Raw genomic sequence first — 18,463 nt, forward strand, 5'->3', positions numbered from 1 at the left:
AAAGAAACCCCTGTAATTTCAGCCTATCTAAAAGCAGGCACCCCAGAGAAGAACCCTCACCCAGGCCTCTATGGTGACAGACAAAAAATACATCCTAAGGGAGGCCGAGACACCGGAATGATACATAGGCTAGACAGTGTGCGGTGAGTGAGAGACTTAGCTGAGGTCTGAGAGGCCTTTTTTAAAAAATATATGTTTTTATTGATTTTTAGAGATAGGGGAAGGGGGAGGGAGAGAGAGAACATCAATAGGAGAGAAACATCGATCGGCTGCCTACTGCACACCTGCTACTGGAGATTGAGCCCGCAACTTGGGCATGTTGATGCCCTGTCTGGGGATCAACCAGGGACCTCTTGGTGCATGGGACCACACTCAATCCGGGCTGAGAGGCCTTTTTTTATACTGTATATCCTTTTATACTGTATATCCTGCATCCTCCCAGTGGTCTCACTACAGCAGGGTGCAGGAGAGCAAAATCCAAGGAAGATTCCACCCCCATGCTCTGGTGAAAAGTTATACAGCCTCCTCACCTCTATAGCAGAAGCTATACAGGCTGCTATCATCATATGGTTTCCTCTTATTTGTATTTCAGTTTTGTTTGTACATCACTTCCTTCAGAAAGCCTTGCCTGACACCTCCCCAGGCCTGGTTAGGTACACCTCCTCTACTCACAGTATTCTCTTCTTACAAAACCTTAATTGACTGTGCTGTAAACAATAGCTATTTCTATGTTTCAACCACTAAACTGGGAGGTAAAAGAGGCCAGGGTCTGTGTTTTGTTCACCACTGTACCTTCCAATACCTTCCACAGTCTCAGGCACATGGTAGACATTAAACAAATGTCTGGTGGGTGAGACAATTAAGGTCACAATGGCAATGCAACTCCAAACCAAGCATTCTATATGCCCACTCTATGATGGAACTCAGAAAACTCAGGGTGTTTTTTTTTGCCAACTAGTGCCCTCTTAGAGCCTTCAAATACAGGATGCTATAGACTGAAAGGCAAGGAAAGAGGTGAAGGGATTTGCTTCTTCCAATTTGTTTGTTGTTCCTGATAATACTGTCCCAACAATGGCCTTTCATTTATGCAAACATAGTTGGTTCAAGCTTCTTATTTCTTTCCACACTCTAGAATAAGTCTCACTATACCCCCTCAAAAATATCACTATCAAGCAGCTGGCAACTGCTCCTCAGAGGTCTCAATCATAGCTCTATGACGTTTCCTCTTTAAGTTTCTGAGGTAGCAGCAACCAGGCAGCACCCTCTTCACATGTGTCTAGGCCCCAGCTCTGCAGGAATCTTTTTTGACCTTCTTAATTCTGATAATCCCAATTTTTTCCCTTTGTCCTCTCAAATCTAGGGGTAGTAGCTGCTTCCCGTATTCATTATCTCAGTGTTGCTCCAGTGCTACACTTTTGTTTTGTTTTTTTCATTCCTTAAAAACCTATTTCAACAATTCTGTATAATATATTTTTCAAAATAGTTTGGTTCTGTACCCTGTGTGAAACAAAAGTGACAAAAGCACATTGTGCTCTGGGAGCTCAGAGGCAGACTCATCACAAAAGCTGAGATGATTAAATAACGTGAAATGAGACGTGAGCTGAGTCCTGAAAAATAATTCAGCCAAATATAGAAGAGATGAGGAGAGGGAAGGTATTCCAGGAAGAAGGAACAACATATGCAAAGTTAGGGAGATAAGAGAGAACACAATGGGTCAGGGGAAATGGGTCAGTATGCTTGAGAACAGGATATAAAGGAACAGAAAATGTGGGCAACACAAGAAATAAGGAAGAAGAGCCATTAAAACTCCTTGACTAAATGAGGTTGGGAGATAGATAGTCTTTGAAAAGGAGGGGAAAAGGTGGAGCCCAGGGTTACACCCAGGTGTCATGCTCATGTGACTGGGTGGAAGAACAAGTTTGGGAAGAAGTTGATTAAGTGATAAACATTTTCTGATCAATCTATCAAGAGTGGAAAGAGAAAGCTAGGAACCAGCAGTCTTAGAGACCATATTTTCTGCTGCTACTGTATTTTGTAGTTGTGTGACTTTAATCACTGAACTGTCTTGAGAGTTGGTTTAGTGTCAAGTAATCAGGAGGACAGCAATACAGTAGAACTGTGTATAATCATGAGGATAGTTACAGTTATTGAGCTGCTGTTGTAATAACAACTATAACAATAACAATAGCTAACACTGATTTATTGATTTAAGAACCTGTGCTGCATACTTTACATATATTTTTCATTTTTAAAAAATTTTTATTTTTATTTAAAATATTACAAGTGTCCCTTTATCTCCCCAATGACCCATTCCACCCCATCCCACTCCCCTCCCCAGTCCCACTCCCCACCATTGTCCATGTCCTTGGGTTGTGCATATATGCATATAAATTCTTTGGTTACTCTCTCCCCCTCCACACACCCGCCCTCCTCCATCCCTATGACATTCGTCAGTCTCATTTATGCTTCCATGTCATTGAATCTATTCGGTTCATCAGTTTATTAAGTTCTTTAATTACAAACACAACAGAAACATAATTAGCATTTTGGTACACTTTAAGGGAGGCAGGAAAACCACTGATGTTACACATAGCATGAATAAACTTCATAAAATTATTTCTGAACTTCTACCCTAGACCAATCCACATCTTCTCTCTCTAAATCTTCAATCCCTTGACAGCTGCTCCCTGCCCCACCCCCCACCCCACCCCCGACCAGCAGCCTTCCCAGTTTCCTATGTGTAGGCCCACTCATCATCTTCAAAAAGGATGGAAATTTAGTCTCTCTCAAATCTTTATTCGTGTCCTCACACACAGAAATAAATTCTAAACATAAGACCTCCCTCTTTAGGACTCACACTCCTTAAAATACAATATAAAAATAAAAGTAAAAGAATTTCCTCTTCTTTCTCAAATCTTTAAAGAAATACTCTGTCAATAAATTAACCACAAACTATATTTCAAGGAAAAACCCAGTGCAGAATCTGGGGAAACATCTCCGGGATGAGGAGCTGCTGAAAGTGTTGGAGTATGGTACCCGTGTAGAGGTGGTCCATAGAAAACAGAAAGGGACAATGGAGAACTCCTGGAACATAAGCACTCTCTCTGTACTTCTGTTTCTGTGAGCTTTGGCACCAGATGTCTATATATTTGGATCATGGCTCTGTCACATACTACCTGTGTGACACTAGGCAAGCAACTTAAATTCTCTGGATCACATTTTTCACATCTATAACAAAAGAAATGTAATATTTTATGGAAAAGTTTTTGAAGATTAAATGAAAAGTGCATAAAGTAATTATAAAGCACAATCCATTTTATGTAGTATTTGTATTTCATAAAAGTACTTTAAATGTTTATAATTTAATAATATGGTTATTTTTCATTTTATTTACATATACAGTAACAGTCTATGTCAAGTGATACTACTTTTCAATTTTTTGTAGTAATATAAACTTTCAATTAAAAATAATTACTTAAGTTAAAGCAAGTGATTCAATTTTAATAACTATATTAACGAGCAACAGAGTTGCAGTGCAAACAAGCCAAGAATCCTAAAGGTGCCATATGAATGACTCAGATGTGGAAAGTGCCACTCTATATTATGCTATGATAAGAACTGTACCATGCAGGATGCCACAGAAAAACAAATCCAAATTTTGTCCCTGTAATACCTCACAGCTCCCTGGAAGGGTTTACTTGGTAAATGAGACATAGAAATAACATATATAATATCTTTTTAAAATACCATCTACTATACTAAATCCACATTGGAAAGTGTGGTAGTAATGGAAGGTTCTCTTGTTAGAGTTGCTTACCAAAAACCCATTATTTCAATAAGCATTCAATGATGCCTACCAAGTTTCAGGCCTTGTTCTGGATGTTGAATATGTAAAAACCAACGCAATGTATTCCTTGCCATCAAAGATCTTAAAGTCAATTGGAGATGGGAGGAAGCAGACACAGAAACATAAAAGCTCAACCAAAGGCAGGAAATGCTGAATTATAAGTCAGGGCAGGTCCCAGTGAGAAACCAAATGAAGGACACAGAGGAAGAGGAGTCCAGGAAATATGTCAAGATGGCATGGCCACAGAAATAGAACAAAAACATGACAGAGTAAAAATGCTCACCTGTACTTGACAATTCCATTGATCAGTGGGTTCACATCCACAATTCTGTTGATATAAGCCTGAATAACGTCTATGCATTTCACCTGAAAAATGCAATAATTTATTTAGGAAGTATTTAGTGAAGAACTATTTTTCCATTCAACAAGTATTTAACAAAAACCTCCTATGTGCATTAATCACTTTTTACTTAGGACATCTTCAATGAATTATCCAGTGCACTCCACTGTGAGGAGGTAAAATATGTCTACTTTGGAGCTAAAAAGTCATAAATATACCAGTATTAGAAGGCTCTGAACAATGGGTAGAGAGAAAAGACATAAACTCCCCTCCAAGTAAATAGAAATTGGAGTCCAGAAATATTACTTATATATACTCAAATAGTAAATATTTTTTTAATTTTATTTTTGTTTAAAATATTACAGATGTCCCTTTTTCTCCCCAATGACCCGTTCCACCCCATCCCATCCCCTGCCCCAGTCCCTCTCCCCAAATATTTTTCTAGTAAATAACTAGTATAATGGCAGATACCATTTTATAATAATACCCTGCAACTTAACATTATACATCATCTTTGCAAAATCCAGGAGTCGAGGAGTGGAGACAAAGGACATTAAGGCACAGTTTCCAGATCAAATAAAGGACACCAAATTAAATTATAATTTCAGATGAATAATGAAAAATTTTAGTATAAGTGGGTCCCAAATATTGCATGGGGATAATTTTACTAAAAATCATTCATTGCTTATCTGAAATTAAAATTAAACTTGGTGTCCTGTATTCTTTTTTTCTAAATCTGGCAACCCTAGGCCAGCCAAGGGTCTTAGTTTAAGAATGTGAGAAGGGGTAAGACAAGTAAAACACCTGGGAGGGTGTTAAGGGTTAAAATTTATTTATTATACACAATTATAGTTTTAATGATAATTCTTATACACGGGACAATAAGCAATAGGAAATTAAAAAGCAAAGTAAAACACCCAAATATAAAGGCAAGAAAAAGGAAATGAAAAGAAACTAGATCAAGCCAGAAAAAAGTAAGGGAAGGGAAATGAGAAAGTAAGTATAATAAATTGTAAACATTGTATCAAATGTGTTACCAGGGCAGAAAGCCCCAGATGCCAAGCAAGAGGCAAACTGGGAAAACAAGAATTTTGTCCCTAGGGGAACCTCGCCTCCCCTACCTTATTGCTGGTCATGCAGTTTAGGCCTCCAGAGCGTTTCCTCCCTAAAGATAACATCTAGCCCTCAGTTGTATTTCAGCTCCAGGCCCAGGAAAGCAGCAAAACCAGACAAGTGGCTCCCTGGCTGCCTCATGACCAGCTACATTGACTAATGATTCCCTGCCCTGGCAACGACCAATCAGTGGAGACCACGACCTTGAAAGAGCACACCTAGAAAGCTGATGAATATTCTATTGAGATACTTCCCTGAGACCTCCCCTAAGATTCCGACCTGCAAGAAGAGATAAATATGCTCAGAACAAAGGACTCTGTGCATGCTCCCCACCAGGGGAGCACATCAACGCCATCTCCTTCCCCTTTCTTCCCTCCAAAGGACCCCACAAGAGTTGAAACCAGAGGAGCAAAATGGGCAGTGGCAGCTCATCCTAGGCTTAGCTCCCAAACCTGTCTCCATGGCCCTCTTTTCTCTCTGACTTCTCAGTGAGCCAAAGCAGTCCAGCCAAGGCTCTCCTATTATTTCCTCTATGCACCTTTCTTATTTCACTGTTCTAAGTATATTTTTGCTGCCATCATAGACCCAATACCCTTTGACTCAGTGCTGTGTAGCCCTTCCCTTTGGATACCCCCATCTCCTCCTTAAGTAAATTTAATTTTTCTTTATTCACCATCTGAGATGGCTATTTAGCATACCTCCACACCACTGACCTTGACTTTTCAAAATGGAAGGAATTAAAAAAATTATATCATAATAAGTAAGAACTGAATTCCTCTACCAGAGGGCAGACATCAAATTTGGTTTAAAAAAAAAGCTCAGCTCAGCTATACATTGTTTACAAGACATTCACCTGATACAAAGAGATAATGAAAGGGTAAAAATAAAAGAATGGGCAAAGATATATGAACTAAATGCAAACAATAAAAAAGCACTTGTGATACCATTAATATCAAACAAAACAAATTTCAAGACTGAAACATTGGGGGCAGAAATGTTGATCATGCTCTGTTGGCTGTGATTGTGAAAGCGGAGACGGCCCCTAATAGGAACAGGACCATAGGTGTTTAATGATTATTCATTTTACTAACTATAGATAAGAAGTTTTCTTACAGACCCTGGAAAACTGGAAGATGTGCTGCAAGAAGAAAAACAGAGCTGTAAAAAGATGAGACACGTTGGGGCTTGGATGGGTTCATTGCTCAGAAAAGAAAATGCATTTTGAGAACACACAAAGGACAGGATACACTTTGATTTGCTGCTATGCATGGAGCCTGACCCACTCTGGGTGTTTGTCTCAGGAATGCTGACCATTCTCAGGTCCCAGGAGCTGTTTTTTAACACCACTGAAAATTAACTACCTTGTTATCAGACTTCAAGATCCTGGAAGGAGACACATGGACCACACACCCTGCAGCCATCCTCCTCCTCACTCTCCCATTCCCCCTTACATGTAGCCTTTCTTCCTTACCCCTATAAAATTGGCCAGCTAGTAAGGGGAGAAGAGAGCAGATTTTATGTAGACAAATCCTTCTGCTCTCCTCATATTGCTGGCATTACTGGAATAAACATATATAATTCAACCTTTTCTCTGCTTAACTGGCTCAAGTGGTGAGAGGCAGACTGGACCCACTGTGTCAGGTTTCAACATGAAATGTTACAATCCATTAAAATAATGTAACAGACATATGCTTTTTGTTTTTGTATTTAAAAAGCAGGCAAATATATACAGCATTAACTCCTAAGAATATAAAGAGAACTTGACCAGAAATACAAATATAGTAACAGACAATATAACTCTTTCAGACATTGATAAATTAAGTAATCAAAAATAAGTTATATCCAGGAATTTAATAATACAGCCAGTATGTTCAAGGACATACAGAGAACTTTTATTTCATCAAGAAAAATACTCTTTTTGTTCATGAATCATAAACAGAAAATGATAATGTATTTATTAATCACAAAGAAAACCATAAATCACAAAAGGTACTAACAGTTCATATCAATTAGGTCAATCATCATAAACCAGTAATTCTAGAAAACCAAAGTAAGAAAAGGATCATTTTAAGAAGGCTTAACTATTTCAAAAAACACCTTTCCACATAACCAATGGGTTTAAGAGGTAAACAAAATTAAAACTGAAAATTATCCAGAAGTTCACAAAAAGAGGAACATTTCTTATCAAAACCTATGGAATACAGCTAAAGCTGTTCTAACAAGGACAATATAAGCTATGAAACTTAAAATAATAGGGCAATAAAGTAAATAAAAATGAAAATTTCAAAAAATGAGATGAAAAATTAAAAAATTTAAAAAGGTATGAGGAAATAAAGATAAAAATTAATGACAGAAAATGGTAAAGTAACAACAATGAATCCAGTTTAAAAGGATGAGTAAGAGCGCTCAGACACAGTGGAGTGGAGACAGAGGAGATGGTGTCCCAGCCGCTGCCTCCCTCGAAACCCTGGGAGACCCGCAGGATTCCGGAGACTGGGCTGGGGTCAGTTCCCAGCCCTGCTTTTCAGATATTCTGCTATATAAAAGCAAACTGTTGGGAGATCCAAGATGGTGGCAGATTGAGTGGAAGCTACACTGACACTCTCCTAGAACCAAACTGGAATTACAACTTAAATATAAAAAAACATCCTGAATAATCAACTGCAACTGAAGACTAGCTGGGGGACATCTTCATAACTGAGGATGAAAAGTTGAGACCCCAAAGAGAGTGGTAGGAAGTACGGAGGTGTGAGAAGGCTGGCTGGGCTCCCAAAGGCAGCAGCTAAAGGTCCTGAGGGATATCTCAGCTGTGGGTGGTTCCGACTGAGAACTCTGCAGTCTAAACCCCAAGGTGGGCTTCCCAGTCCAGAGCACCAGAACTGAGAAAGGTGCCCATATAACATCTGGCTGTAAAAAGCAGCAAGGTTTCTATCTTCCAAGGAGAGACGGGGGGAAATGTAGGCACCCCCTTAAAGGCCCAATGCACAAAGTTTCATGTGCAGCCACTCACGTTGGGTTCTAGTGGAAAGAAGGCAGAGTGGACTACAGCAGTATGAGGAGAATCCAGGAGGACTGGCTGGGGGAACAGATCTCAGAGGGCACCCATCTGAACCCTGGTACTGAGTCATTTCCCCACACTGCAGAGGACGTCTTTCTCAGGCAGACATTTACCTTCCAAGCAGCTTTTGCTTGGGGTGGAAGCAATTACCCTACCCTGTTGGAAAACCTCTGGCCTCACACCGTGGAGTTTCTACAGCCTGAGGCTCATCAAGAGACTGAATAACAGCCTCTCGGCGCTGTGAGTCTTTGCTTGATTTGCTTCTGGACCTAGGACTTGGAAAGCAGACCTTCATGCACATCTTGGTCCTGTTCAAACACACACAGCTGCAGCAGAGGAAACCAGAATATGTGGAATGTGGAAAACTCCAAAAAGAGTACTCAAGGCCGGTCATAAACAGCATCTGACATTGGCCAGCACCAGAGACCATCTAAAAGACTGGTAGTCTTAGATGATCGACCTAATACACAGAAACAAATCCAAACAGGCAGCCAAAATGGGGAGACAAAAAAACAAGCCCCAGATGAAGGAACAAAAGAATTCTCCACAAGAAGAGCTTAATCAAATGGAGATACACAATCTATCAGATATAGAGTTCAGAATATTGATCATAAAGATGCTCAACAGCATGAAAAAGGAGATACAAACTATGAAGGAAACTAAAAATAACACAGTAAAAATTTTAAAAATTGGAAGGAACAACAGATTAGAGGAAGCTGAGGATCAGATCAGTGAATTAGAAGACAGGTAAAAAAATCACTCAATCAGAAAAAGAAAAAACAATTAAAAAACAGGAGAGCAGTCTAAGGGAGCTGTGGGACAACATGAAATGTAACAATATTCGCATCATAGGAGTGCCAGAAGAGATAAAAAGTAAGCAAGAGTTAGAGAACATGTTTGAAGAAATAATGGCAGAAAGCTATCCTAACCTGGTGAAGGAAAAAGTCTTACAAGTTCAGGAGGCAGAGTCCCAAGCAAGAAGAACCCAAAGATGTCCACTCCCATACACATCATAATTAAAATGCCAAAAATCCAAAACAAAAAGAGAATCTTAAAGGCAGCAAGAGAAAAGCAATCTGTAGTAAGGCATTCATTCGAAATAGATGGTGAAATAAAGAGCTTCCTAGATAAAAAAAAAAGGGGGGGGGGGGGAGGCAAAGCGTTTATCAGTGCCAAACTAGCATTGCAAGAAATGTTAAAGGGACTGCTGTAATAAGAAGCTGAAATAGAGAGAATGAGAAACATAGACTTAAAAAATAAAATGGCAATAGACAAGTACCTATTGATAATAACCTTAAATATAAATGGAGTAAATGTCCCAATTAAAAGACATTGGGTAGCTGAATGGATAAGAAAACAAGACCCAAATATATGCTGTCTATAAGAGACCCACCTCAGAATAAAAGACTCAAATAGGCCAGGAAAAAAAAACCCACAAAAGTTTCTGGAGGACTTCAGGGAGATCAACAGTAATATAGTCATAGTAGGGGACTTGAACACCCCACTGATTTTACTGGATAGATCTTCTAGACAAAAAATCAACAAGAAAATAGTGACTCTAAATGACACACTAGATCAGATGATTTAATTGACATTTACAGAACATTCCACTCCAAAGCTGCAAAATAGGCATTCTCAAAAACAGACCACATGTTAAGACACAAAACAAGTCTCTACAAGTTCAAGAAGATTGAAATCATATCAAGCATCATCTCGGACACTTATACAATGGAATACTATGCAGCTATAAAAACGAAGGATCCTTTACCCTTTGAGTCAGCATGGTAGGACCTGGAGAGTATTATGCTAAGTGAAATAAGCCAGTCAGAGAAAGACAAGTGTCACATGATCTTACTCATATGTGGAATCTAATAAGCAAAATAAACTGATGAACAAAATAGATCCAGAGACTCAGATGCATGGAACAGACTGAGGAATCTCAGAGGGAAGGATGGTGTGAGTGAGTGGGTGGGGAGAAATTAACATAAGAATCTATATGCATATATGCATAACCCTTGGACACAGACAACAGTGGGGCGAAGGCCTAGGGGGAGGGATATGGGGTGGAGGGGATCAATGGGTAGGAAAAGGGGACATATGTAGTATTTTCATCAATAAAGATAAATTTTTAAAAAATAAATAAATAAAAGGATGAGTAAAAACCAAATTTTAAAAACCTATAAAACAGAAAGATCCAGATAAGCATAACTGAGATAGAGGACAGAGACAGAGCAAAATGAGTAAATATTAAGCATGACAAGGAAGATGTAACAATAGATACAGGGGAGATTGAAAAAATAAGAAAAATGTTATCAGTATCTTTTCTATTGGTTTAATTCCTGTAACCACAAATTAACATTCCAATTAAGCGTTAAAAAGGCTATGCATTCTGTCTGTTTTAAGGTTGCAGCTGACCTTCTGGTATCTTAAGAGTATGTAAATAAAACTCTGTGTTATTCTTTCTTATCTAACCCCCCCCCCTTTTTTTTTTTACAATTTAAATGAAGGTTGTTTTGGGGCGAGAAGGGAATGGGAGCCTGGAGCCAGCCTAGAAGAATCCACAGGTGTCTGCAGTAAAACTACAAATTCCTGTTTGAAGAGAGAGAATGCAGAGAGAAAACCTTGGGAATAGACACTGCCTCAGCCCTCCATCCCTTCTCTTTACCCCTGGAAAAGATGGATTGCCCACACCCATCCCCTTGGTCTTTTTGTTCTACTTTCCCTCTCCCTCCTTATAAAAACCTCTGCCTGCACTGAGATCTTAGTGCAGGTTGGGTTTTTGAGGACTGGGAAAAGTCACCCATCTTCTCAAGATCCAGGTTCTCAAATAAACTTCCTTCCTTTTACCAGCACCTGTCTCATGAGTTTGGCTTTCTTGAGGCAGGCAGCAGAACACGGATTTTTGGTTACATTCCTACTTGTGCTTTAGAATTATATACCTAGTAGTTTCTACTAAATATTTTTGAAATCTTTCATAAATCAATCCTCTAGTCCAGCGATTTTCAACTGGTGTGCCGCAAGAATTTTTAAAACATGCAATATCTGACTATTTAGCCGGGAGCACTGACCTCTTTTCCCTTAGACTGTTAAATAAAAAATGACAACAGGCAACACAACAACAGCCGTCTGGTGTGAATGAATCAAAATGATACCTATTTTGGGGGGTCAGAACTTCAGTAATTAGTTTATGTATGCCATAAGATGAAAAAGGTTGAAAGACGCTACTCTAGTCTAGTGTGCAAACAGCTATAGAGTTGAGGGCCTAGATGTCAAGCTGAGGCTTTAAGCCTGGGCACTCCACCAAAATATACCACACCTCAGATTTTCTTCAAAAGTTCCAACTACAACTCTAATTGAACTTGTAGCATGGAAAGTATGACCCAGCCAAAAAACAACAACAAATGGGCATTAGAGGTAGAAGGTAATACAATAACTTCCGTTTGCTGAGCAATTATTATGTGCCATACATTTTATATCTGTTAATGTCATGAAATCCTCCTATCAACACATGTAATATTATCCCCATTTTACAGATGAGGCCACTGAGACTAACTGAGGTTAAATGAACCCTGTTGGCATAAGAAAAATGAGGAATATGTAGATGATTAGAAAATTAAATCACTACAGAAAGGTACAAATGAAAATTGAAAGCCATTCTCTCTCCTCTCCCTCCTTCCCTCTCTCCTTCTCTCTCAACCTCTCTTATACAGAGGAATCATATTGTATTCACTATTATGCATATTTTACCATTTAACATAATTTAGAACTATTTCCATATCAATTCCTTTAGATCTCCTTCACTCTTGTTAATGGCTGCACCATATTCTTTGAAAATTACGTTTATTAGGGTGACATTGGTTAATAACATTATAAAAGTTTCAAGTGTACAATTCTATAATACATCATCTGTATGTTGCATTGTGTGCTCACCACACAAAGTGTACTCTTTCCTCTGTCACATTTGAACCCATTTTCCCTTTCATCCTTCTGTTGCCTGTCTATGAATTTTTGTTTGTCTTGTTTGTGTTTTACTTTCTGTTTTACATCCCACATATGAGTGAAATCATAAGGTTCTTGTCCTTTCCAGTCTGACCTATTCAGTCTTACTTAGCATGATACTCTCAAGATCCATCCACATTATCACAAATGGCAGTATTTCATCCTTTCTTATGGCTGATACTTAGGTAAAAAATTAAAAAATGTCTAATTTCTCTCTTAAGTATTGATTATATTAATGTAAATAGATAATATAAGCACCTGTTTCAAAAATCTAAAGGCAAAAAAGAGTATACAACAAAGTCCGTTTCCACTCGTCTCCTGACATTCCCCCATAGTTCTCCCTACAGTCAACTACTCTATCAGTTTTTGTGCATTTTTCCAGGGAGAGAGAGAGGAAGAGGCACAAAAGATTTTTTTTATACAAATGACAGCATATTACATAAATTGTTCCACACTTTGCATACTTTGTTTTGTTTTGTTTTTTAATTCAAAAATATATTATGGAATTCATTCCATATCTTGGACATAAAGAGTCACTTTATTCTTTTTTATTTGTTATATAATTTTCAAATATGTATATATACTATAACAAATTTAATCAGAACCCTAATTTGCTTTTACAAGCATTTGCTATTAAAAATAACATGAGGATATCCTCAATTACATGTCATTGGGTGACTTCTGACTTAGACTTATGTCTTTAAACCTCATCATCTTTGGGATCACCAACAAAGTCAAACTTCCAAATGTACAAAGACAATGGATGATGGTGACAATGATAAGTTGATGTCCTTTTGTCTGGTCTAATCTTGGAGGCCACCTGAGGTTGTGGAAGTTGAAATAGTGGAAGCCTGAATTCTGAATAATGAAACAGAGACTAGTTAGGAATCCAAAGGCAAAGTACATACAGAGTTAACACTGACTCACAGGAAACTGACAGTTCAGAGAGCTGATTAGCAGGAAGTGTAACTCTCTCATGAAGTAACACAACAGCGGAATCAAACTGACTGGCTCTGTCACTTCCTATCTGTATGGCACTGGGCAAGTTACTAGAGAGCTCTAACCTTTGTTTTCCTCATTTGTAAGATGGTGATAATTATGCTATCTCAAAAGGTTTTTATGTGAATACAATTTTTAAACGTCTAAGCAAAATATTTGTCTTAGCAGCATGAATGTAGATAATGAGAATGGGTTTGATAAAACCAAAATAAAGTGGCAGGGCCAAGAAAACAAAACAAAACAAAAATATCCCCCAATAAAAGCTAGCATCCATGATTGTATTTCCATTTCCTATTGAAAGATAAGACTAAAGCCTACAATATTAGCTAACTTTTATTGAGCATGTGTTGTTTCATAACCATTATTCTATTAAAGTATTCAGAAAACTTTATGAAGTAAGCAGTATTTTGTAACCATTTTACATGTAAGGAATCTTAAGCTCAAAGAGGTTAGTTAAGTCAGGTACCCAAGTCCTGGTAGTTGGGAGAAAAATAAAAGGCAAACCTTTGGCTTTCAGAGACATAAGGAAAACAGACTAGTGACTTAATGGCCTTTTCAAATCTGCAGTATTAGTATAAAGACTAAATTAGTATAAAGACTAATTGCCATCCTGATAGCAAAGCCAGGGTAAGTAAAAAAAAAAAAAAACAGGAAGATACTTGAATTTTCTGAGAAGGTCTCAAGGCAAACTGAAAATACCAGAACTTTAGAACTTTCCTTCACCCAGTGTATAGAATTTACTCATTCATGTACCTGTCACCAAAAGATAGTATCTGAATGCATGTGGGTACATCTGAGTAAGTATATACACTTCCATCTTGATCTTAGAGTAACTTATTGCTGTTTAATATGAGAATTGGAGATAACATACATAAAGTTCCTAGTACACAGTAGGTACTCTATAAATGACAGCTACTATTATTCCATCTGGAACTCTAGACTTGACCAAAAATGCACCTAAAACTGACCCAATCTCACATAAAAAATAGGTCAAGTCATCATTAATTTATTTTAATGGTTTCCTCCTAGTCCTTAGCAGTAGGACTGAAGGTAAGCCAGCTTTCTCAAACATTAAATGGTCCAGGGCAGTGTTTCTCACTCTTGGTAGTAATGACATTTTGGGACAGTTAATTATTTGTTATGCAGTGGACTATCTTGTGCATTGTAGTATATATAGCAGCATTCATGGCCTCTACTCACTCAATGCAAAAGCACCTCCACCCAGTTATGACAACCAAAAATGTCAACAGACATTGTTACATGTCCCCTGGAGGAAAAAACAGCCCCCAGCTGAGAACCACTGCTCTAGAGAAAGGAAGGAAATATCAAAGAAAGAAAGGGCAGAAGTTGTTAATATGTACATTGACAGAGGTAGAGGCTTGGTGGGACTGAGGGAGCACTAGGACAAATAAGGCTGTTTCCTCTCCACTTTTTACCTTCAGAACACTTTTATATAAAATATATGTAGACAATCTCTTCTCATAGGTAAGCATAACATATTAATAATGGCTACCACTTCTAAAAATCTGATGATAGTAATAATAGTAAGACATATAGGACTATTATGCCAGGTGGGTTTTTTTATTATTCTTTCTCTTATTAGCATCAGAATTGGGGTGGATTTTTTTTGTTTTTTTAATTTATCTTTATTCTTGAAAGTACTACAGATGTCTCCTTTTTTCCCCATTGATCCCCTCCACCCCACCCCCAGACCTTCTCCATACCAATGTCTGTGTCCATAGGTTATGTATATAAGCATCTAGGTTCTTTGATTAACCTCTCCCCATCCACTCCCCAACCCTCACCTTCCCTCTGAGGTCCCTCAGTCTGTTCCATGCTTCTATGTCTCCGGATCTCTTTTGTTCATCACCAGGTGGTGTTTTTAAGAGTTTTACATATATGAACTTAACCCTCACAAGTCTTTAAGGTAGATTCTATTATCAAGTCTATTTTTCTTGCAAGGTATCAGAGGCACAAAAAGCTTATGGGATGTTTCCAAGATTGCATAGCTAAATAGTAGGAGAGCCAGGACTTCTCAACCCAGGCAGTCTGGCTCCAGAGTTCATCCTTCTAATCACTATGCTACATGGTCTACTTATGTGCCAGGTGCTTGACATGCATTATTTGCAATTGTCATGGCAACCCTTGCCCAGGGTCATAGAGCTATGAAGAGACAGTCCAAAATCTGAAACCTACAGTCTTTCCACTACACCTCACTCCCCAATTGTTAGAAAAACATGCATGGGGGACAAAAGGCTGGGAAAGGACACAGGAAAAAGGCAGGAAGTGTCACTGAAAGGTTATCAGGAGTGTAAAAAAAAGGCATTCTAGGTTATAGCAATAAAGCAATGAAGAAAAACAAATGAAACAACAGGGATAAAGACAAGAGGGCAATAAAGAATACTAAACTACAAGCCAAGATTTTTAGGAAACTAACTATTCATATGGTACAGAAATAATGGTCCTGCTTGCACAACTCTAGAGAGAACAAATGTTTGAGTTGCTTAAATGTTTGGATTAAGAATTTCCACCAATTTTTGTGTATTTGTGCAAATCGTTCTACCTCAGTTTCCTCATGTGTAAAGCAGGAATATTACCTAAAGAACTGCATTAGTGAGACAGAATATGCTTAAGTACCCTGCAGGGCATTTGATATGTACTATGCACTAAATATATGGTAGCCACAGCTATTATTAACCTATGGCAGGTATACCTACACCAAGTACACAATTTTTTTTTTAAATATATCTTTATTGACTTCAGAGAGAGGAACGGAGAGGGAGAAAGAGACAGAGAAACATCAATGATGAGAGTCATTGATCAGCTGCAGCCCGCAACCCGGGCATGTGCCCTGACCGGGAATGGAACCCCGACCGCCTGGATCCTAGGTCGACACTCAACGGCTGAGCCACGCCCGGCTGGGCAAGTACACAATTTTAAATACAAAAATCCCTTGAGCACCCCTTCCCCGCCGGGGGGGGGGGGGGCTTGGTTGGAGCGTCGTCTGTACATCAAAAAGGTTGCCGGTTTGATTCCGGGTCAGGGCACACATCTACGTCGCCAGTACCATCCCCCCCACCCCCACCCCCATCCCCGCCCTGGTCCAGGCGAATACAGGAGGCAACCGATGGCTGTTTCTCTCACATCTCTCTCTCCCTTCCTCTTTCTAAAATTAATTTTAAGTACGTGTGTGTGCGCGCGCGCGCGCGCATAATCTCCCCTCCGGTGAGGATTTTAAAAAACATCCGTTGAATGAGAAGCAGAAGATAGGGCGGGGGCGGGGAGCTCAAGAGGGAATGAATTTCCCTTAGAAGCACTTTGTTAACAGCACCTGATTTATCCCCGTACAATTATTATGTACAAACAGGACAAATGGACAAGAAGAAATATGAGAGGTGCCAAATAATCCAACTGATGTCTACTGTAAATGCTCTGGGTATAAGCGTACTACAACTCCCAGAAGTCTCTTCTTACCCCCAATGAATGCCGCCTTCCCTCTGCCGTCCTAGCAGAGGGTGGAAAGGAAATTGATTTCCACCAAACCCAACCTCGTTACCACCACCACCACCGCCACAAAATGTCCTGGAATTTAGTTACCCCAAAAGACCTTGTTTCTCCATCCTCTTTTGAATCAGCCCGCCTGGCACTCTTACCTTCCTCTGTCGGATCAGCTTGGCCAGCTGCACCCCCGAAAGCAGCAGTAATGGTTCAGTCACAGGCGGTGTGGTCCTTGAGCCAAACTTGGGGCCGCCGAAGGCTCGAGCTGCTTGGCCTATTAGGCCAATGAGAAAGCCCATCGCCTGCAGAAGCAGCAACTGGATTCTGGCGGTGAACAGAGGCGCCATAGTGGCCTGGATTCCGCACGGTCCTAGTGCTTCAGGGTTGCGTGCACCCTGGGCAAAATGAGGAGAAAAGACTAAGCAAGAAGGTGCTTAGGAATCCTTTCATTTGCAAGCCGGATATCTACCCACAATTCCACAGGAGCTTGTTTGTCATCACCTGCTGGGTTCTGGACCAGAGATGGGGGCGGAGTAAAGTCTTCCCAGCAAATTGCCTGTGTATAACGCAATCCGTCGTTAGTGCTGTTGTAGCCCTACCCAGAAAGTGAGATAAAGGAACACTGGCTTTGGAGTTGCCAGTTCTGCCACTTACTGATCTTGGCCAATTTACACTATGTTTCCGGTACTCAGTTCAAATGAAAACTGGGAATAATTACTCTTACATCAAAGAGTTATGGTAAACACTAGATAATTAAACAGCACAATTCATGGCAAATAGTACAAATGGCAGTTGTTATAATTTGTTTTACCTGTGAAAAAAATGTTGTAAGTATGCCTTTGCATGTAAATATTCAGCATATTCAACAACTAAATAACAAGCATATACATATTATCTATATGCATATTATTTAATCCTTGTGAAATCACAAACAGGTAGTATTGATAAAATTAAAATAAAAAATATATGCCTGGCCGGTGTGGCTCGGTGGATTGAGCGTGGTCTCAGGCATCAAGAGTTACTAGTTCGATTCCAGTTAAGGACATGCCGGGGTTGTGGGCTGGATCCCCAGTAAGGGGTGTGCAGGAGGCAGTCTATTGATGTTTCTCTATCATCAATGTTTCTCTCTATCTCTCCCTTCCTCTCTCTCTCTCTCTAAAAAATCAATAAAAACACATTTAAAAATAAATAAATATATAAAAATACCTAGCCCACATCTCTCTCCAAACTCCAGATACTTGAATTCAATGCCTGTTTGACATCTCCACATGAATGTCTCACAGAGTCTTGATATTTAACATGTACAAAATTCATCATCTTCCGAAAACCTGCTGCTCCTGCAGGTTCATAAGTGGCATTTTCATCCATCCAGTCAGCCATGTCAAAAATCTGGGAATCATCTCAGATCCTTCCTTTTCTCTCATCCTCATGAATAGTCACCAAGTTCAGTCAATAATTTTCCCTCCTGACTCAGCCCTAGATCTCACTAATGTATCTGTGAACTTCTGCCTTCGTTTGGTGTGTTCTTCATAATATACAAATGTGACCATGTTACTTCCCTGCCAATGACTCTACAATGATCACCCACTTTCTTCAGGTTCAAGCCCCA

General features: G+C 39.2%; 1 protein-coding gene across 2 annotated transcripts in view; it reads right to left on the minus strand.

Annotated features, from left to right (window-relative positions):
• The window catches only part of FAAH2 (fatty acid amide hydrolase 2), an 84,671-nt gene extending 67,364 nt beyond the window's left edge, over positions 1 to 17,307 (minus strand). The window contains exons 1-2 of one of the 2 annotated variants that reach the window (XM_016213263.2): positions 17,010 to 17,305; positions 4,131 to 4,213 (exon numbers count right to left, since the gene is read on the minus strand). In XM_016213263.2, the coding sequence (XP_016068749.1) occupies positions 4,131 to 4,213; positions 17,010 to 17,201 (275 nt within the window). In that variant the 5' untranslated portion in view covers positions 17,202 to 17,305. Of the gene's footprint in view, positions 1 to 4,130; positions 4,214 to 17,009 lie in introns of both variants that reach the window. The other variant, XM_016213265.2, reaches the window with a different exon arrangement.
• Between the last annotated feature and the right edge of the window lie 1,156 nt (positions 17,308 to 18,463).

Source organism: Miniopterus natalensis, chromosome X (assembly GCF_054644295.1).
Source record: "Miniopterus natalensis isolate mMinNat1 chromosome X, mMinNat1.hap1, whole genome shotgun sequence".
Lineage (NCBI taxonomy): Eukaryota > Metazoa > Chordata > Mammalia > Chiroptera > Miniopteridae > Miniopterus > Miniopterus natalensis.